This window comes from Ruditapes philippinarum, unplaced genomic scaffold, assembly GCF_026571515.1.
Source record: "Ruditapes philippinarum isolate M1 unplaced genomic scaffold, ASM2657151v2 ctg6213_1_1_1_1, whole genome shotgun sequence".
Taxonomy (NCBI): Eukaryota; Metazoa; Mollusca; class Bivalvia; order Venerida; family Veneridae; genus Ruditapes; species Ruditapes philippinarum.
The window spans coordinates 1-22,646 of NW_026858105.1; the positions used below are offsets into that span (position 1 = coordinate 1).

Below are 22,646 nucleotides of genomic sequence, written 5' to 3' on the forward strand. Positions count from 1 at the left end.
CACTTTTTTTTTTGAAAAAAAAAGTAGAGGTATTGTTATAGTCGGGTCGGCGTTGCCGTTGCCGTCCGCAAACTTGTACCTGGATCATAACTTTTTTTATTTCTTGGTGTATTGTCTTCATACTTGGCCACAACAACCCTTGGGACAAGACCTTTCAGTAGACCACACTAACCTTGACCTTCATCCGTAAATGACCTTGACCTTCAAGGTTAAAAGTCCAATTTTTGCTTGTTCATGCTGTTATTGGCTGTAACTTTGTTATTTTTGAATGGATTGTCTTCAAACTTGAACATAATAATCTTCAAGGATATCCCTTAAAAATAACCCGCCAGACCTTGACCTTCACTCATAAATGACCTTGACTTTGAAGGTCAAATTATTGAAATTTTCATTTTTTTGGCTATTATTGGCTGTAACTTTGTTATTTTTGAATGGATTGTCTTCAAACTTGAACATAATTATCTTCAGGGATATCCCTTAAAAATAACTAGACAGACCTTGACCTTCACTCATAAATGACCTTGACTTTGAAGGTCAAATTATTGAAATTTTCATTTTTTTGGCTATTATTGGCTGTAACTTTGTTATTTTTGAATGGATTGTCTTGAAACTTGAACATAATAATCTTCAAAGATAACTGTTAAAAATATACCGAAAGACCTTGACCTTCACTCATTAATGACATTGTCTTTGAAGGTCAAATTATTGAAATTTTGATTGTTTTGGCGGTAACTAACTGTAACTTTGCTATTATTGAAGGGATCAACTTCATATTATAACAGAACATTCTTAAGGACCATACCTTGTTGTTTATCAAACCCAAATTTGCTTGGGCTCTTTAATGACCTTGACCTTGAAGGTTAAATTACTGAATTTTCTCAGATTTGTGCATTAAATGACCATAATTATATATTTATTGGTGTGTGTGTGTGTGTGTGTATATATATATATTTACAACAACAACAAGAATTGTGTAATGTTTCTATTTATAGAATTGTGTCATTGTTTCTATTTATAGAATTGGGTCATTGTTTCTATTTATAGAATTGCGTCATTGTTTCTATTTATAGAAATTGCGTCATTGTTTCTATTTATAGAAATTGCGTCATTGTTTCTATTTTTAGAGATTGCGTCATTGTTTCTATTTTTAGAAATTGCGTCATTGTTGCTATTTTTAGAAATTGCGTCATTGTTTCTATTTATAGAAATTGAGTCATTGTTGCTATTTTTAGAAATTGCGTCATGTTGCTATTTTTAGAAATTGCGTCATGTTGCGAGAAATTGCGTAATGTTGCTATTTTTTGAAATTATGTAATGTTGCTATTTTTAGAAATTGCGTAATGTTTCTATTCATATATATATACAAAATATATAAACAAAACTAATGTGACAAGACAGACCAACTAAAATTTATAAAAAGGGAAACGTTAAGATATGTTCAAACCTTTCTATGTTTGCGTTTAGAAAAAGTAAAAAGTCGAGCGTTGCCCCCCGCCCGGCGGTGGCTCTTGTTATTAAATGGCTTTATTTACACTCCTGCGCTGCAGTTTATGTGATAAAATATCATAATACCCGTGCCACAATGAAACCCCATTTAATAATGGGTGAATTTTTTATATTTTCAGTGAGAAGAGTAAACGAAGGACAAGAACTGTCCAGAACACAAATGAACCCACCTGGAATCAAACATTCATGTACCAGAATGTAAAACCAGAAGACTTTGTTGAGAGAATGATTGAGATTACAGTATGGGATTTTGATAGAATAGGAGCTAGTGAATTTCTTGGAGAGGTAAGAGTTAAATACCTCGCTGCCAGGGCAATACTTAATGCCCCTTCTGACCAGGACAATAGTAAATGCCCCTTGGCTAGGGCAATGTTTAATGCCCCTTGGCCAGGGCAATGCTTAAAGCCCTCTCTGGCCAGGGCAATGTTAATGCCCCTTAGCCAGGGCAATGCTTAATGCCTCTTGACCAGGGCAATGTTGATGCTCCTTGACCAGGGCAATGTTATTGCTCCTTGGCCAGGGCAATGTTGATGCTCCTTGACCAGGGCAATGTTAATGCTCCTTGGCCAGGGCAATGTTATTGCCCCTAGGCTAGGGCAATGTCAATGCCCCTTGACCAGGGCAATGTTACTGCCCCTTGGCTAGGGCAATGTTAATGCCCCTTGGCTAGGGCAATGTTTAATGCCCCTTGGCCAGGGCAATGCTTAATGCCCCTTGGCCAGGGCAATGTTAATGCCCCTAAGCCAGGGCAATGTAAATGCCCCTTTGCCCCAGGTTGGCCAAGACAATGTTAAATTTCCTTTGACTTAGAAATTGTTAAATTTCCCTCATGGCAATGTTTATATATATTCAGTAAGGGTATAAATCCAGGGGCGTACCTACCGATACGCCAATACGCCAGGGCGTATAAATTCAAGCAGAATTTCAAAAAATTGATAAAGTTAGAAATTCCAAAAATGGAATAAAAATCAAGGGGCATAGTGTAGGTCCCCTTGAAATTTTAGCTCAAACTGACTAGATCGATCCTGTGAAGTAATGTACAAAGACATGGAAATAAACGTATAGATTTCAAGTAGCCTAATACCGTAAATACGGTACTCGGCAGTAAACTGTTCTACTTTGTCAACGGGAAGCAACTCCCAGCGAAGATGCGTTTTTTATCGTTGTTTCTATTCGGGATCCGAATGAATGTTTAGCGCAAGTTTTCAAGGCGGGAATTTTAAAATGTCTTTTAAAGATGGAGATTTCATTCCGCCATATTCCTGATCCTTTTGGAGATGGAGAAAGCTTCAAAGAAGTTAACAAGAAGCTCGTTCTTTTGACTCAACCATGGAATGATGTGCAGGCCTTTAAATTCCCATCAAGGTAGATTCTAGCTTCTCATTCTACCTATAATTAGAATCTATATAAATAATCAAAAAAGTAGCTTTATTCAAATTATCGCGTAAAAATATTCATTTGAGATTTAAATGATTAGCGTGGCCTAACTTGTATGGAGAACAATTAAATTAACATACGGCCGAATAGTTTAATGTCATCTGACGACTTTATAATATTATATACTTAATATCAACCTATTAATTTATATTGGCTATATAGCTCAGTGGTTAGAGCGGATGTCGCACGGTCGCTTCGAAGAATTCAGCTGCCGGTTCGAAACCTTTCAGCGTGATTTTTTTTTCTTTATTATATTTTTTTTTTTAATATTTTGCATAAGTAGAATCTAGATCTAAATATGATAATTTTAATTTTCAATGACATTCTTGTCTTTTTTTTTTATAGTTTTATAATTCGGTAAAAAATTTTACACTCAATAATTTTTTAACATTCAGGTATGCTAGTGGAAGATTTAGGACGCCACAACCGGCTTGGTTTACGTCTTATAAATGGCTGAGGTATTCTGTAAAGCTGGATGGGGTCTTTTGTGCCCCGTGTTTTCTATTTTCTGGTTCTGATCCCCGCAGCAAGGCACTGACAACAACTGTAGTTACAGACTGGAGTAACATAAAAAAGATTTTAGATAAGCACGGGAAATCTGATATTCATATCTCTAGTTCAATTGCTGCAGAAAACTTTGTAGCGATACAGAATCAACAACAAAAGGATATTGAGTGCAGTATATCCTCAGCATATAATGCTTTGGTTGAGAAAAACCGAAAAATTATGGCATTGATTGTCGATACCCTTATGCTTTGTGGAAAGCAAAATATTCCAATCCGTGGTCACCGCGAAGATGCTGATTCTGACAGAAAGGGGAACTTTCAAGCACTACTAGAATTTCAGGCTAAAAATAATCCAGTTCTGAAAGACCATCTGGAAAATGGAGACCCAAGGATGCGCTACACTTCTCCAAAGATTCAGAACGAGATAATTGCCATATGTGGCAAACTTATTTCTGATGAAATCGTCACCGAATGTAATCAGTCTCAAATGTTCAGCCTGATAGCAGACGAGGCAACAGACTGCGCTACAATGGAGCAAATGGCTCTTTGTGTGCGATATCTGAAGGACAGCGAGATCAGGGAAGAATTCCTTGGTTTCTCCGAGTGCAAGAGTACCACGGGGAGGCATTGGCTAACGCCTTTCTTGAAAACCTCAGATGTTTAGGTAATGATTGAGAAATTTGACACAATAAACTGCATAAATAACATTATATCTTTATTTACGACAGTTTAGTATCTAAAATAACTTTCTGAGATCCATGTTTAAACACAATTTAAAACTGAAAATATTAATTTCCGTGCCTACTTTGATTTACAAATTAATAAAAGTTTGGCATTCTTTACAATGCTTTACAATGCAGATATTTTTTCGGGGGGGGGGAGGGGGGTCCTTTCACTCAACCTGATTTAACAAATCTCTTTTGTACATTTTTTTACATTTTATAGTATATTATTGTATGCAATAATAAAACAAAGACATTAAAAGAACAGTTTTTAACAGTTTATAGAAAATCTCTTTAAAAAATGCTGTTTAAATGAATAATAATAATAATAATAATAATAATAATAATAAATAATAATAATAATAATAATAATGATAATGATGATGTTGATGATAATGATGATAATGATGATGATGAATATTAAGGCTGAAATAAGGATGATAATGTTGATAATAATAATTAAGGTTATTATAATTGTAATGATATGATTACTTCTTTATTCATACAGGAGTACAGATGGACTATATAAGGGGTCAGGGATACGACGGGGCCTCAAATATGTCCGGGTTATATAGAGGTGTCCAAGCCAGGATCCGCCAACAATATCCTGAGGCAGTTTATACCCATTGCAAGGCCCATTGCTTGAACTTAGCAATTGTCCACGCATCCAACTGCACGTATGTTAGAAATATGATGGCCACGGTGCAGACAGTAGCGTTTGCTTTTAACATGTCCGCAAAACGTTTGCTAAATTTTCAAGAAACTCTCGGATGTGACCCACCAGCCGTGAAGAAATGGAAGAGCGACAGAAGCTTCAGTCGTTATGTGAGACACGTTGGGCAGCTAGGGCCGATGCTCTTCACACGTTTTTATGCTCATACAGGTATCACTGTGTTTGATACATTCAATAGAAGCATAAATTATGAATTCTTTGCCGAGATGCTTTAATGACAAATGTCTTACATTAAACACATATCTATTGAAATAAAACATGTGTGTATTAAATGATGAAATATTTACGCATTTAATTATTTTATATATATTTATATATGTTTGATTCAAATTCAATTTTGTTTAAGAACTGTAGTAACATCACTGGAGGACCTGGGTGCGAAATGGCGACACGAAGGCAGCTGCATATAGTCTATCCGTGCTAAAGTTTGATTTTATAATCACCCTTGTAACAGCGGAGCATGTTCTTGCTGCACTTGTTGGACTATCAACCATGCTACAGCAGAAAGCCTGTTGACCTCTTAAGAGCTGCCACAGAAACTAGAGTGGTGATTGCTACATTGAAGGCAAGTTGGTCATTTTATTCATATTCTTAATGATACAAGAAATTTAAGTGACACGATCTATAAATAGAAATGCTTTCTTTCTTTATACTGTATGAGATCTACATAGCTCACATGTACACCTATGTTCACAAATACAGCAAGAACTTTATGAAGTCAAATGTTTTTATCAGAACGGATTATATTTTCTTATGATAAAGTAGACTCATTTACATGTGAAGGTGTAGATATAGTCATGAGGATTGATTTTTTATGTCCCACTTTGTATTACATAAAGGATATACCGGTATATGTTTGTTTTGCACAAACCTGAGTGAACACCAGATATGCAATATTTTCACGAGTCGCGTAACCACGAGTGAAAATAGAATACGCTGGTGTTCCCGAATGAAATATATTTCAATCTAATAAAACAAATAATCATGCTTTTGTAAAATAGCTCTGTTAAATTTCTCTAAGTTTTTTTAAATTTTTAACATGATGTATGATGACATCAACTTTCTTTTCCTTTATTTAGGCAAAATGTATATGTATGACGGCATTTTTTGCCAGTTATTCCATTTACTCATGATATTCTTTTCATCTGCATTCAGGTCTTGTCCGGCTACAGTGAAAATTATATTTGTGGTTTATGTTCCCATAATCATCTGATATATTACAGTAAACCTCTGGACAGCATGGAATAAATATGAATCAAACGTAATTTACTTTAACGGTGTTAAAACCGTAATTAGGTACAGCAAAGACTTGTTACTTGTATGGAGAATATTTCAGGTTAGGTAGTTTGCACTGAGCCTCAACAGAACGATCAATATTTTATAAACGCTCTAGATATCTTTCTTATAGACATAATTGTGACGCTTTGATATTTTCGAATTATCTTACAGAATGAAAGGGCGACACTGCTGTTTGGGATTCTTTGTACCAGAAAGCTGTGGATCTTGCTTCGGATGTAGGAGTCGATCCCTGCATTCCAAGAAACGTAGGACGTCAGAGAAATCGCCCAAATGGCCCAAGTGATACATCATCGCAATTCTGGAAAATTAATATGTATTACCCTTTCTTGACGCATCTGTTAACAGAGCTGGAGAATCGCCTTTACAAGCAAATCCTAGATACAACGCACAAAAACAATCCCAAGTAGGTCAAAATTGGGTTTTTTTAAATTTAAAAATTTTTCATAAATTTTTGATAGAAACCCAAAAAAAACATTATTTTATAGCATTTTTTTTATTAAACTATTCGGCCTTTTTGCTATTACGCTGAGAATTTAAAAATTTCAATATAGACTTTTGAAAAAGTGAATTTTTTTTCAACTTCTTTGGTATAAAATACATATTCATTAAAACTTTAAAAACACAACTTTAAAAAGTAGAAAAAAAAATCAATTTTCAATTTACCGATTCTTTGACACGACGCTTCGTCAAACATTTAAAACGTCCCGTGCAAAAACGCTTTCAAACAAACGATTTTTAAAGTTATAGTTAACATTGCGGTGAAACGTTTAACTTTTTTAGAGAAATAATGACATTTGAATCAAGTACCGAAGCTTATCAGGGCCCCCACGTAAGTACAAGTTTCACGTCACGTCAACTTGTTTCTTCTTGTTTTGACCAAAAACATTCCATGAAGTGAAGACGTTATATGATAAATACGTAATACGTTTAAGTTTTTAATCATTCCCAAAAAAACTTTTGTTGAATTACCTGAGCTATTTGTCAATGCGAGTAAACGTCATTGCGTCTTACTAAATATTTCAGCAAAGTCGTGAAATCACGAAGTTTCGACAGGATTTTTGCCGGAGAGCATATCGAGAAAAGTTCAGTTGCAATGCCTTAAATCTTCTCATCTTTGTCAGTAAATTTTATTGAGACATTCGAAAACATCTTATCAATGCGAATAAAAAAAAGTTAACTTAGCGTAAAACATCTTATCAACTGTAGGCCCTGATAAGCTTCCGTACCATTAACAAGTTAATTTACAAAATTTTTGGAATCATGAAAATTGAATTAAGCGGTCACCAAAACAAGTTCGGTCACAGTGTAAATGATATACTGTTGGTGATGTGGGTTTTAATTCACCAATAAAACCCAGTATCTCTCCAGTTAGCATTTTAATAGAAACTATTGTATGAAATTGGGCATTTTATATGTTTCGTTGTGTGAACAGTACTGAGTGATGCTGAGAGAAATTGTATGTCGACATATATTTTGACAAATACTTAATCACATTATATTGTAGCTTTCATGATAATTTGTAAACATGTTTAAATCAACTTTATTCTTGATTACTAAGACATGTACTGCAGATATGAAAATGCTCATTGAATCCATTACTACTACATATATAACGAGGAAATCTTCTTTTAACATTATTTCATTTAAAGAATTGATTCTTTGCTTAAATTGTAATATTGAAATTATCGATTATTTTATAGGTTTCAAAGTCTGGTCTTCCTGTATCACAGTGCCGAGAACTATACAGGGGTCTACAGACATGCTTGGATGTTGACGAAGATACATTCCTCCGTGAATGTGTCTTGTGGAGGACGTGGTGGACTGATCCAACACTAGCTGCCCAACGAGAAACGACTCCAGAAAACTTAACGGAGTCATTAAAAGTTACAAGTGAAGCATTGTATCCAAATATCAGGAAATGCTTGGCACTTCTTATAGTAGTGCCGGTCTCTACCGCTACTGCAGAGAGATCGTTCTCTACAATGCGTAGAGTTAAATCATACCTCAAGTCAACCATGACGACTGAGAGGCTGTCCGGCTTGGGACTTCTGAACATTTACCAGGAAAAGAAGCTTGATGCTGAACGTATTGTCGATATTTTTGCGGCTAAAAAAGAAATAAGACTGGCTTTGATATTTAAAGTGTAGATTATAACAGAGATGTAAATGAATAAATAAATAAATAAAAACATAAAAATTATAATAAGAAAGAATGAATGAATAAATATATAGTAAATAGTAATGAAGAAGGAATAAAATCTAATCGTTTGTTGTAATTTTGTTGTAATACGTTTAATACTTTTTTATTATATTGGTTAAGTTTTAGTCAGGGAAAGACATTTGAGAAGCTATTTTATGGCATTTCAGCCTTTTAAAATGATGCTTAATCAAATTTTTTCGGGGGCCTCCGGCCCCCTGAACCCCTGGCCAGGGCTTTGCCCTGGACCCACCGGGGGCCCTAGCGGCCCCCAGGCCCCCAACTTTTATGGGCGTATTCTTCAAATACCTCCAGGTACGCCCCTGAAATCTATATCTAATGAAATATTTTTATCAATTCTATCAACAGTAAAATTATGTCGGTCCATTATTAAATGGTTGATTCCCAAAAAAGTTGTAAAAAAAATGTTTCTGTTATTTAATACACATGAATAATGTATGTAAACAGAATAAAATGTTCTGGAACAAAATACTATTTTGCTATTTTAAATAGGGTTTAATCCATTGGCTTTAAGGCAATTTATTGCCATTTTTATTTCATACAAACATCTTGGAAAAATGCGTTTTTAAAATCCAAACAATAATTTTTTGCATCAGCTATATAGCTTTATACACTTTAACATCACTCTCCTAAGGCAGTGTTTATTGTCTATCAATTATATCAGTGTTTAATACAAGGAATTCACTTAATTTTATGGACATAAAATTTCGTGGTTTTGTCAAAAAGAATATTTTTGTGGGTACCTAAATTCATGGACTGTTTATTTTCCCAGAAGGTAAAATGTAAAATTTAATAATGTGATGCAAAATTATTTTACAGCAGAGGAAATAAAATTTTGTTGGATTTAAATTTGTGGACTAACCTATCTTCGAAATTAACAAAAATTAGTGCCCCACAAATAATAATGATTTTGCTGTACATTGACCAGTCACTCTGCCACTGGGCCATGTATATTATCCCTCAGTCGAGGCTATGTTTATTGTCCCCTAATAATGTTGAGAAATGTCATGTGAGGAAGCTTATCACCTAATACTTTTGAAAGTCAGGGGTTAAAACAAAGTGCCACCTATTGCCTGATGTTACAGTAGAGTCTTAGTTCTTCCTTCAATTGACAAAGGAAAAGTTCTCAGAAGAGAGTGATGATTCACTATGACTTGATTGACTACTAAATCATATGACTAATACTGTCAAAGTGGTTAAGATAGCGACGCAGAGATATTGACGAATTTCGCGAATTGACGAAAATCGCTAATGTTTCAACCAACATGCCATTAAATTCTACTTTTGCAGGATTCACTAATATTTCCTCATGTGAAATATCTGTAATTTTAAATTTGCTAACTTTTTCAACACACAGAAAAATCCACTTATACAGTACTCTATGTAAATTATGATAATGTTATAGTTGATATTTAACATTGCACTTATACAGTACTCTATGTAAATTATGATAATGTTATAATTAATATTTAACATTTCCAGGTTTTAATAGATCTTACATCAGCATGTTTGACAGATGAACCATATTGGTATCAGCTCAGTAACCATGACAACACAAGTCTACCACTTCCTAGTTCTTCTCCAAGAAATGTAAGTATATTATAATATATCTGGTTACCATGCCAATAGTGAATTACCCACTTAATGTAGTTTAGTATTTTTGAAGAAATTTATGTGCATGTGTAATTTATTAGATTTGACTATACCTGTATATTTATATTGCTTTTTTAACTGCATTGCATATGACATACATGGTCCTTTTAGATAATTAATTCTAGTATTTTATTGTATTAAAAATTGAATACACAGTGATTATTTCCCCCAATATTTTACAGCCAAATGAAGGCTGTATGCTGTTGCCCAAAATAGGTTTAACTTCCCCTGAAAATGCTATATTTTCCCCTAAAAATGCTCTATTTCCCCTGAATATGCTATATTTCCCCCCCTGAAAATGCTATATTTTCTCCTTAAAATGCTATATTTTCCCCTGTAAATGCTCTATTTCCCCCCTGTAAAATTTAATGCTATATTTCCCCCTCTGTAAATGCTATATTTCTCCCTGAAAATGCTATATCCCCCCCCCTGAAAATGCTATAGTTTCTCCTAAAAATGCTATATTTTCCCCTGTAAAAATGCTCTATTTTCCCCTGTAAATGCCCTATTTTCCCCTGAAAATGCTATATTTCCACCTGAAAATGCTATATTTTCCCCCTGAAAAGGCTACATTTCCCCTGAAATGCTACATTTTCCCCTGAAAATGCTATATTTTCCCTTGAAAATGCTATATTTTCCCTTGAAATTCAATGCCCTGTGCATATTCTTCACCGGAACCATGACTTAACAGCAGCTGAGTCATATCTGCTAGTTGATTGAAAGCTGTCCCTATAGATAGCCTCTAGGCCTATGTTATGTACCATGCATGTCCCAGCATTTCGAAAAACCTAGGTGGAGTCCCTTTAACAGCTACTGGCCTTTTAAAACTCTCATAAAACCTTGTATATATTTACAAAGATTTGAGTGCGCAGGATGAGATACAAACTGTTGATAACTGATGCGTACTTAACACCCATTACCCTGTATATTAATAAATGCTGCATTAACATTACATAATTTTACTATTATGCATTTCAGAAAACGAGTAAAGACCCATATGATGTACGGCATAGGCAACAAATGTCACCACCTCACGTAGGACGGGGTGTTAGTGATAGCGACGTATCCGAGATTGATGACAGTATCGGTGTCGTGGGTGGTGAGTCGACTTTATTGATGCTTATACATATTTGTAAACATTAATGCAAGCAATAAAAGGTATCGTCAAAACGCGATTTTTTTGTGGTATGACAAATATGTTAGTGTCACCATTAAACCCAGACAAATAAATGCAAAATGATTTAACGCTTAATACTGAATTTGTATAATGGGCTTTCCCAGCTTTGATTTTGGATCAGTCCATTCAAAGATTTATGGATTTCAATATTATAATACAGTCGAGACTGTCGTGTGACTGCCCAAGGGACCGTTAGAAAAAGGTCAAATATGATAGGGAGTCTCGTATTAATACAGTCCCAAAGAAAATTGACATTTTAAAAACCATCTATATACCATTGTGACTTAACATACATGCATGGAATAATATCCAACCAATTGCAATGAAACATATATTAAGTACTTTAAATATTTGATGTAAACAAAATAAGAAAATTTGATAAAATCACATGTATACCATATAAAATTAGATTGTCATTTTGTATAAAATTTATATTTAATCATTATGGTACAAAATAAACATTCAAATCCTCAAAATAAATAACATACTTTAAACAAGATATTCGTATCCAAAGTTTTTTTCTCTTTAAATGAAAGGGCGGGTTATCAACATTTTTTCCGTAGAATTCATACTTCTTAAAAAAGGTGAAGTAAAAAAAATTTGCCTAAAAATATGTCCCATAGGCGTGGTTTTGTCACAAAGAACATTTTCAGGGGTATTTAAATTCATGGACAGTTAATTTTCAAAAAGTTAAAATGTAAATAATGTGATGCAAAATAATTGTTGGAAATTTCGTTGGATCCTAAATTCATAGATTGACCTATCCACGAAAACCACAAAAATGAGTCCACAATTAACGATGATTTTGCAGTGTAACTGATAAATGGTTATGAATAATTGCTCTAGCTCATAATATGATCCCTCCAAATAAAGGCAAAATGTGTACAAAGGTCATTATTAGCCTTTACTGTAGTTGTATTTTGGAATAAGTATGGGTCAAATTTGATTCGATTTTATATTTTATGTAGTAACTGTTGTTAGCAGTTCAAAAACTTGAATGGTAGAAGACCTTTTAAAGGATTCCAATCCATTGAATTTATATATAATAAAAGTATGCAAGGATAAACTGACAAAATGTATCTCAATTTAAGATAGAATCCAAAATAATGCATGCAGTGGCAAATTGTTTTTACACAGTAATTTTTGAAATATAAATTGCCTTAGATGCGTTTTGACACACCTCTATATTCAACAATAAGATAAAAGCATCATAGAAAATCATCTTTGTTTAACATATTCAATTGTAGGTTTAACAAGAGATGTAGATTCTAGCAGAAGAGGGAGGTTACCTAGTACAGCAAATGAGAAACTCGATGTCCCGGACAGAGGTCGCAGATCTAAATCTCCTGCCGCAGATTCCAGGGATCGGCAAAGAAATAGGTCAAGGTCACCAGCTCCGGATAGAGGTCAGAGGTCAAGATCACCTGCTCCAGACCAAGGTCATAGGTCAAGGTCACCTGCTCCAGACAGAGGTCATGGTCACATGAGGTCAAGGTCACCTTCCTCACATCACCGAGTGCCTGATACTGTAGCTCGCTCATTGTCACCCACAGATCTCAGGTGAGAACATTTATATACTGTATTGCAGACATTCTTTGTTTAATGCTATTGTTATCTGAAGAACTATGTCCCTTTGTTTTTATTTTTAGCTTGACTATATGAAGAATTAGGAGGGATTTTGTACTCACCCTGGCATCGGGGGGTATCACACTTCTGCAAAGTTTTTTTGCATGTCAGTTAAAAATGTGTCTCTAAAACTTCTGAAGGGAAAGAGCTAAAACTTCACATGCTTATTTGAGAGCTTTATAAGGAGGTCACTATGTAATACCCGTAACTCTAACTGGAATTTTGAAAGTATTATGGCCCTTTTTGCACTTAGATATTTCTACATTATCCAGACTCCATTATCCAGACTCCTGCAAATTTTTTACCATCAAGGACTGAGAATTGTCAAGCATGCAGTCCTACTGACAGCTCTTGTTTTGACATATATATAAAAATAATCTTGTTTAGTTATGATATTCTGTTGTTGATGATTTGGATTGTTGAGTTGGCTGATTTTTTGTAAACCAGGTTTTCAATTTTGAAAATCCTTGTCCAAGATTTGTTAAAAAATTCACTAAAATTGCCATAACTTTATTGTAAATGGACATATATGATCCAAATTTCTATTAAAACACATATCTAATATTTATTTGGACACAACATCATGTTGGCCAAGGTCATCATACTACCATAAGTTAATATGACCTTGAAATTGAATCCTTAATGACCTTGACCTTCAAGGTTATATTTTGAAAATACATGAAATTGCAATAACTTTGCTATTTATTGATGGATTCGGTTCATATTTGGACAAAACAACATTTAGGGCAAAATCATTTTACCAAGCTTAGTGATTAAAAAATACTTGGATTTGGACGTTTGAATAACCTTCATACCATAAAGGACCTTTGGTAATGAGAAAAAGGCGGGTGTTGAAAACCTGGTTTGTTAATTGTAGTGGCATTGCCATGTTTTTTGCTTTCTATAATGGCGACACTGTGTGACATGACTGATATGACTGATCTCATATTACAGCAGCAGACATTCCTCAACCAGTACGCCTGTACGGATGCCGGGTATTTCACCAACCAGTACACCATCACCAAAGAAACGCCAGCTTCCAGCAATACCTGTCGAGGCTCAGAGAGCCAGCAGGGACCGAGGTATTATAACGGAATTCATAGTTTTGTTGTTACTACATAGGATTTATACCGCCTCCGTGGTCAAGGGGTTAGAGTCGATGACTTCTAATCTAGTTATCTCTCTGGCTTGGGTTCGATCCCTGGGAGATGCTTTGGTAGTTTAGCACGGAGGAAGGTAGTCTAGTACTGGTGTAACTCGCCAGGAACGATGGTTAGGAAACTACCCGCCTATATGATTGAAATACTGTTGGGAAAAGGCGTAAAATGAAACAAACAAACAAACAGGATTTATTGCATTGCTTGTATTACTAAAGTGATGTTAGACGTACATATCCCTGCATATACACGTTTATCAATAAGTCAAGGTGCAGGAGTGTAATAAAGCCATTTTATAAAAACAATATTACACTAGTGTAACACTTTGATGTGACGTCATTTGCGCTATTATATACAAACTTAGTGTTAAACTATAGGCCCATTCAATGAAAAATAACTCTATTTAACTGTAAACTGTTCTAATAAATAGAATATTATATTCATGTAGATTCAATACTTTATTTATTGAACTTGTTGCATAAAACAAAATTATACTCACCAGAGGCTCGCATAATATATTTTTACTCAACTCATTCAATAAATTCAATACTATATCTACACCCATTCATTATTCTCTATATGTTATATTGGTCAAGTAGTTTTGTGGGCCTAAACTCCTAAAATTCAGTATGTAATACAAATACAGCAGCTATTTATTGTTCAGAAGCTGACAAAATCAAAAAAACTTTTAAAATTAGAAAAAATTAAAATTAAAAAAAAAAACTTTAGTGAAAATTATTAAAATATTAGAATTTGTGCAGTGCAAAAAGATTATGAAAATATTTTTCTTTCTGCCGCAGTAACGCAAGAATTAGAGGAGCGAGCGAGAATGATGAAACAGAGAATAATTCGTCAGGCGGAGGGTACGAGCATGCCTCATTCTGATAGTGAAGGTTACCGCCAGAGTCGACACAGTCAGGAAAACAGGTCAAGGTCACGTGACCGAGCATTTGATAGGGAATATGACTTCAGACTGGGACGTGATTTTGGAGGGGGCGGCTACCACCATAGAAGAAGACGAGGTAAGTTGAGATATGACCAGAACGAAACAAAGACCTTAATAGCATATATATATACATTGTAGTTAACATGTTGTTAAAAGTTTACCAATTTTTGCCGTTAGCTTACTTAAATACTTGGTGATCAAATGTCTGCCCATCTGTTCTTGGTTTAAACATATTTATTTAAGCTCGATTGCGAAACAAGTTCTTGCAACTTATATTAATCACTTTCGAGTCCTCTTCCTGGAACCAACCAGTACTGGTGTCATATGAAGAAACATATGGTCGTGACCCGAGTAGGGCTCCAACCTATGATCTCTGGGTTGATAAGCAGACACCATAACCACTAGGCCACCACTCCGCTCTATTCTTGACAATTTATATCTGCATAGTAACTTTTAAAAGACATTAACGATGTATTTAAGTATATAATATCAAAACACAGGTTAAGATTTATTTTTGTTACAGTTCTCTAATTTATGATATAATTGTGCGCCTTTATGTTAAATTGCCTTTAGATAAATTCAAACAATGTCATAATTTACACATCTCTTAAATTGTTTTCATTTTGTATGAAAATTTAATCTATAAGATATATACCGAAAATTCATATTTAACGCCCCTGGGGGCTAAACAATTTCCGGGGTGGGATTGTGGTCGGGGGCGTTTATAAGAATACAGTTTTTCGTAAATCCAAAATTCATTGTAAATACATTTGGTGTTGAACAAGTTTTCATAATAATGTTAAAATGTTTTAAAGTTTATTATGATACATTTTTGTGGTTTTTTTTTTTCTATAAAATAAAATGGATTCTAACAGATTTGAATAAAAAAATGGATTTACTCTTTCTGAACTTTTTCAGTTCAGCACTGAAGAGTAGATTGAAACCCTGTGGAGTTGGGGGGGGGGTCTTTATTAAGGGAGGGGCTTTTAATAGAATGTTTATGGTATACTAAAATTGAATGTGTCACAAAATTGTTTCAGAGTTTGGGATGGATGATGATGCACAGAGTGACGCCTCCGAGACTAGCGATATGTCTGAAGTGTCAAAGGTCAGCACGATCAGTCTAAGGTCAACGCAGTCTGAAAGGCCGCGGAAATTCAGGTGCGTTTAAAGTGAATTATTTAAGATAACCTTGATAATAGGAGTGATAATTTCAGGATAATGTCACAGGGGGAGATAAATGTGTAGCCTGATTGGGATTTTAACTTTAGTGACCCTGTTTGGAAGCTATACCAACTGAGGTTTTCAGCTATATGGTCACTTACACATTTGCTCCAAGATTATTCTTAGGCTTTGAAACCAGAATGAAGGCTTTGAAACCAGAATGAAAAAAAAAAAATTAAAAGAAAATTAAAGAAATTAAGATATTTAATTGAAGAATTGATTATTTTTGTCCAAAATTTGTCTTGTACACAGATTTTAAAGTTATTATAATTATAAAATGTACGTACATGTTGCTAATTATAGCATGATTTTTCTATTATGACAGTGAGTTTACCTCTAGGATGGAAAGCCGAAGTACACCTATGCCTGCACGTCGTGCACCTCCACGTAGTTCTAGTAATGATAGTACTGGATTTGAAAAAACTGACGGTAGCCAATCAGATTCTGCGGTTTCCAGTAGTATAACTGAGGGGCGGAGCAAGCGTAGGCCGAGCCTTAGTCATAAAATGGCGTCATTTGTAGGACTTAGAAGGAGGAGTAGCAGTGCTAATCAGCTAGGTACGACTTATTGTACAGGGCAGTGTTTCATAGAAAGTCCTAAGTGTATCTGAAGTCCTAGGTCATATACTTTAGGACTTAAACTTAAGTTGTTACAGTAAATGTATTTATCTCAAAGACTTATCAGACTATAATTAAATTCATTTTCATGAGAAAAGTTCAGAAATGTAATGAGAGACTCTTTTTATTATAAGCATTCAAGGTGACCTGCTATTCTGGTGCACGTCAGATCCTAATGCTAATTTGGAGCTGATTTTAATCTAATGAACTTGCGATGACTTGTTATAATAGCAAATGTTATTTTGTTGTACAGATGGGAGAAAGAGAAGTTCATTTCAGCGATGTGAGGAGGTAATACCAGGTGTTGAAGGTCCTGGACATATGTACAAGCAAGGCAGTAGGGAATCAACTGATGGCAGCATCAGTAGTGACTCCGGTAGTGTGTAAGTACAACCCACTCCTGACCCTCCACCCGAAAGTTATATTTGTATTTGGCATATTTTCCATCTCTTTAACCCAAAATGTAGTTGGTCTTTTCGCCATTTACAGTAGTGGCAAAAATATGAACAATAATTTCATCAAAATTAATAGTATAACAGACTTGTTTGAAGAGTATCCAAGGGATTTCACTCTTATATAGAAGGCTACAACTAGTGTTATTAATTTTGGGTATAGTTATAGGCTCAAATTTGAAATGACATTATGCACATTTTTTAAAGCTGTCAAATTGATTATGTTTTAATGGTAAGATATGAAATTGAACACAATTATGGCAAAATGTAAAGTTATTTTTAGTTGACCAGATGGGCATATTGTCGCTTTAAGTTCTGCAAAAATATCCCAAAGTTTTGTATATATATTCACATTAGATGTGAAAATTTGAATGCTTTATTTATATATTGGCTTATATGAACATATTGGCTTAAGTATCAACATATTAGCTTATATGTACAGTCATATTGGGTTATATGTACATATTGGCTAGTATTAACATATTGACTTTTATGTTCATATTGGGTTATATGTACATATTGGCTAAAATATCAACATGTAAGGTTATGTTTACATATTGGCTAGTATCAACATATATTGGTTTGTTTTCATGTTTGTTCATGTGCTTCATTTAGATTATGGTTACCTCCTGGAATGAGACTTGGTTCTGAGGGACAGTTTGGTGACTTTGTAGAGGGATTGGGCCCGGCTCAATTGGTAGGCAGACAGGTACTCGGCTCAGCATGTCTAGGAGAGATTCAGCTAGGCCTGTATGACAGGAAAGGTCATTTAGAGGTCGAAGTTATACGAGCTAGAGGCTTACTGGCGAAAGCAGGCGCTAAAATACTTCCAGGTTTGCTTTCTGAATAAATACGTCATTTACAAATTTTCTATGCCTGTTGCTATACAATTTTTTCTTTGTCTGTGATACAATATTTCCTTTGCTAGTAATGGAATACTCATTTAGTTTAGTTTATACAAATTTATTTTAGTTTGATTGTGTTGGAAGCTATAAGCTTATAGAAATGTTCTTGAATCCTTTCCTGGAACCAACTAGTACTAAATAAAGAGTATAAACTTTCTTGCTCACAGAAACAATGGCTTGCCCCTTATAAGGTTTGAACCCATGCTGCCAGTATTCCCTAGATTACTAGTCTGACAAGTAATATATAATATATTTAAATAACAAATGGTCCTTATTTTTAGATTATGGCATTGTTTAATTATGTCATCTTTTTAAAGGCATCAGTTTTGACTCCTTAATGAGCAAAATGGCTCTTTAAGAACAAAAATGGCTCTTAACTCTTTAAGGACCAAAGTGGCTCTTAGCTCTTTAAGGACCAAAATTTCTCCTCAAGGACCAAAGTGTCTCTTAGCTCTTTGAGGACCAAAGTGGCTCTTAGCTCTTGAAGGACCTAAATGGCTCTTAGCTCTTTAAGGACCAAAATTTCTCCTCAAGGACCAAAGTGGCTCTTAGCTCTTTGAGGACCAAAGTGGCTCTTAGCTCTTGAAGGACCTAAATGGCTCTTAGCTCTTTAAGGACCAAAATTGCTCCTCAAGGACCAAAGTGTCTCTTAGCTCTTTGAGGACCAAAGTGGCTCTTAGCTCTTGAAGGACCTAAATGGCTCTTAGCTCTTTAAGGACCAAAATTGCTCCTGTGTCTCTTAGCTCTTTAAGGACCAAAATGGCTCTCAGCTCTTTAAGGACCAAAATGGCTCTCAGCTCTTTAAGGACCAAAATGGCTCTCAGCTCTTTAAGGACCAAAATGGCTCTCAGCTCTTTAAGGACCAAAATGGCTCTTAGCTCTTTAAGGACCAAAATTTCTCCTCAAGGACCAAAGTGTCTCTTAGCTCTTTGAGGACCAAAATGGCTCTTAGCTCTTTAAGGACCTAAATTGCTCCTCAAGGACCAAAGTGGCTCTTAGCTCTTTAAGGACCAAATTGGATTGTAAATGACTAAAATGGCTCTTAATGACAAAAATGCTTTGCAAGGACCAATTATGGTTCTGCAATGACCAAAAATGGCTCTAAAATGACCAAAATGACGCCTCAAGGACCAATTATGGCTCTGCAATGACCAAAATGGCTCTTAACTGACCAAAATGGCTCTTCACAGTCTTTATTATTGGCTCCGGATTTTTTTTACGTCAGCAATAATATTTCTTTTGTTTTATTATTTTAGCACCATACGTCAAGGTGTACCTGATTGAAGGGAAACATTGTATTGAGAAACAAAAGACAACCGTAGCTCGTAGAACGTTAGACCCTCTTTATCAACAACAACTTATGTTTACAGAACCGTACACGGGCAAGATTTTACAGGTAAATACTTGACCTACATTATGTTTACAGAACCGTACACTGGCAAGATTTTACAGGTAAATACTTGACCTACATTTTATTTTCACAGGTTGTCCTTAAAGTGACAGCACCATTACATTTGATGCCCTTTATTTAGATGCAATTAAAGTTTTACTGACCTTAGACTTACGGCCCTTGGTTACATGTTTGTATTTTTGGCTTGAAAAAAGCACAGCTATATTACAGTCGAGACTGTCATATGTGACTTTCCAAGGGATCTTGAGAAAAAGGTCACATATGACAGGGAGTCTCTTAATACAGTCTCATAGAAAATTAAAATTTAAATACCATCTATCTGTCTATATATCATTGTGACTTAGCATATATATACTGTATAACTGTGTGAAGGAATAATATCTAACCAATTGCAAATACACATAGGTACAAATGTACTTTAAATATTTGATGTAAATAAAATAAAGAATCCCTGTAAAGCAAATATAATAGTATGTATATCATAAAAAATTTAATTTTATTTTTTGTATTAGTTTAATATTGAATCATTATGGTACAAAATAAACTTGAATTTGATGCATTCAAATCCTTAAAATAAATATCATACTTTTAAAAACATATCCATATTAGTCTGGTATCAACATTTTTCCGTATTATCCATGCAGCCATAGAAAGGTAAAATAAAAAAAATTCTGCCTTAAAAAATCTTCCGTTGGCACTCCATAATTTTTTAAACACAAGTCTTAATCCAGTTTACTCAGTTCATTATGTTCATTACACCTGTGACCTCAATTTGTTAACACACATCGATTGCATCAGACGCTACGGACACTCCAGACGCTACGTCACTTGACACCTGCATATATACATGTAATCAGAGGTGTGTAGAGTTTGTTTGAAGAGTACTGACTACTGGATTATAATTGGACTTAATTATTTTGTCTCTCTGGGTGTTAAAACAGGTATTATTTATCCGATTAACGGACAATTAAAAGGTGTGAAAGTCGTTTTAATCAGACAAAGCAATGCATTGGGACCAGATAATTAGGGTCGCTTGTCACATAAGACAGGGAGTCGTTTAATTCAGACCATTTATATAGGAAAATACGTTGGGAGGACTGAAACAAGGTCGGATAAGACAGGGAGTCGTTGAAATCAGGGGGTCGCTAAGGCAGTCTCGACTGTATATACAACAGATATGAAGTTCCAAAAATAGACGATAGTCAGATTCAGACCCACAATCCTTTGCGCACGACAGTGATAATTGGGTTTTCCCTCCAGTCTCCGATTTTAGCGCTGTCGTTCAACTTCGGCGATATCAGTCAATTATACATAGCCGACATGGATTTTCATCAGAGACATATTTGTATTGAAAATTGTGTACTGAACGTTATACGATAAACAACTTTTGCTTCTTCTATAAGCAGAAAATGCTTCATCTTTATTGTCAGTGTACCTCCGGGAATTCAATATGGCAGTATTTTGGCTACTTTTACCGCGGATGCATCAAATCTCGGAAAATCCCGCCACATATGAAAACTTACGTGAACACAATTCCGCAGATACTGAATTTATAACTGTGTGAAGTCACAGTTTCTTCTCCATGTTATTTAGCTCCATGAAAAATATATATATAATTGTTTATTTGTCTTCTGCTTAATTAGTTATGATGTCAAATTTTTCTTTTGATTTCAGTTAACTGTGTGGGGCGACTACGGTAGAATGGATCGTAAAGTATTTATGGGCGTGGCTCAGATAATGCTGGATCAACTTGACCTGTCAAACATCGTAATCGGCTGGTATAAGTTGTATACTAGTTCTTCCCTCGTCGGCCATCATTCCTCAACTGGTACCCTGACTGCAAGTAGGAAGGGATCCAGCACTTCATTAGACAGTGGATATAATAATAGCACTCGGACCTAGCTAGTGTTCTCTAACCAATAGTAACCAATCTTTTTTTGCAATTTTGTAAGCTCGCATTCAATTTTTCAACAACAAAAATAAATGATGGGCGGTCTGCTTGATTTATTGTGAAACAATATAACAATGTGTTCTTTTTCATGTGAAATAAAACAAGCATTCATCTGACTTGGACAATGTGAATTTATGTGTGAAAGAAAGTCAGTTTTGGTCTGCTTGATTTTTTTAATTTTTTTTTTGAAAAAGAAGAAAATTCCAGAAATTGGGACCAGATGATTTTATGAAGGGTCTGCTTGATATATATTCAAAACAAACAACAGGACCTCGTGATTTTGTGATGAGACCTTTGGATTTATTTTTATTTATTTGTGTTTTTAAATGAAGGTACTATAGTCTTCAAATGTAACAAGTAAAAAAACTTCATGACCTATATAATGTTCAAAATTCTGATATTATAAAATCACCATTTAATTTGATTTGATGTTGTATAGCATAAGATAACAAATGAAAGTAATGAATTGGAAAGCCCTTTTATTCGGGCACTGATTAGATATACGTACATGTATTCACTTGTCGACAAAAAGTTTCTATATAGTGAGTAAGCTTTGATGAAAAATTTTTTTGACTGGCTGTAAAACAGGACATTTCCAGACAACATGTGTCGATCAGCTAATTTATATGAACATTTATTCAAGTAATAGTTAATTATAAAACATATTTTTAAGTATACAAACATAGTGATTTTAATCAGCCTTAAAGCAGCATGCCTCAAGATATTGGCTAATTTTAATGAAAATTTAGAAAATGTATTAAAGCTGCATGCCTCCAGATGAGCCGCAATATATCAAGAAAATCAAACTTGAATAAAATGTCCATTTTTAAGAAACATAAAAAGGTTCAAGACTCAAGTAATACTGTTATGTGCAATTTAAGACTAATTTTGCAATATTTATTACCATATTTCTACTGCGTTACTAACGCAGTAAGAGTTTTTTTTCGCATATGTGGACCTCCATTTGGTAATTTACGTGGCTTTTACCAGCCATTTGCAATGTGTATAATACTTTCTTTGTTCACATCATGATATATTACTTAAATTTAAATAATTTTTCAGAATTTACATGATAATTTGCATAAATCTTGAGGCATGCTGCTTTA

The 22,646-nt window shown here is 34.5% G+C and overlaps 2 protein-coding genes across 3 annotated transcripts; both read left to right on the forward strand.

Moving 5' to 3' along the window:
• Nucleotides 1-1,625: 1,625 nt before the first annotated feature.
• On the forward strand, nucleotides 1,626-22,142 carry LOC132752118 (regulating synaptic membrane exocytosis protein 2-like; the record flags this gene model as incomplete). Of its 2 annotated transcripts, none has more annotated exon segments than XM_060742399.1 (12): nucleotides 1,626-1,791; nucleotides 9,903-10,010; nucleotides 11,052-11,172; nucleotides 12,498-12,810; nucleotides 13,834-13,958; nucleotides 14,834-15,055; nucleotides 16,020-16,140; nucleotides 16,529-16,761; nucleotides 17,075-17,204; nucleotides 17,889-18,106; nucleotides 19,435-19,574; nucleotides 21,264-22,142. In XM_060742399.1, coding segments are annotated over 12 exon segments (2,125 nt in total), but the record flags the coding sequence as incomplete, so codon positions are not given.
• On the forward strand, nucleotides 3,317-4,942 carry LOC132752120 (52 kDa repressor of the inhibitor of the protein kinase-like). The gene is made up of 2 exons (XM_060742402.1): nucleotides 3,317-4,113; nucleotides 4,680-4,942. The coding sequence occupies exon 1, from the start codon at nucleotides 3,670-3,672 to the stop codon at nucleotides 4,111-4,113; it is 444 nt and encodes a 147-aa protein (XP_060598385.1). The 5' UTR covers nucleotides 3,317-3,669; the 3' UTR covers nucleotides 4,680-4,942.
• Nucleotides 22,143-22,646: the final 504 nt, after the last annotated feature.

Bases quoted from the DNA above. Each gene is read 5' to 3' on its own strand.
- LOC132752120 (XM_060742402.1), top strand. From the start codon at position 3,670: ATGGCATTGATTGTCGATACCCTTATGCTTTGTGGAAAGCAAAATATT.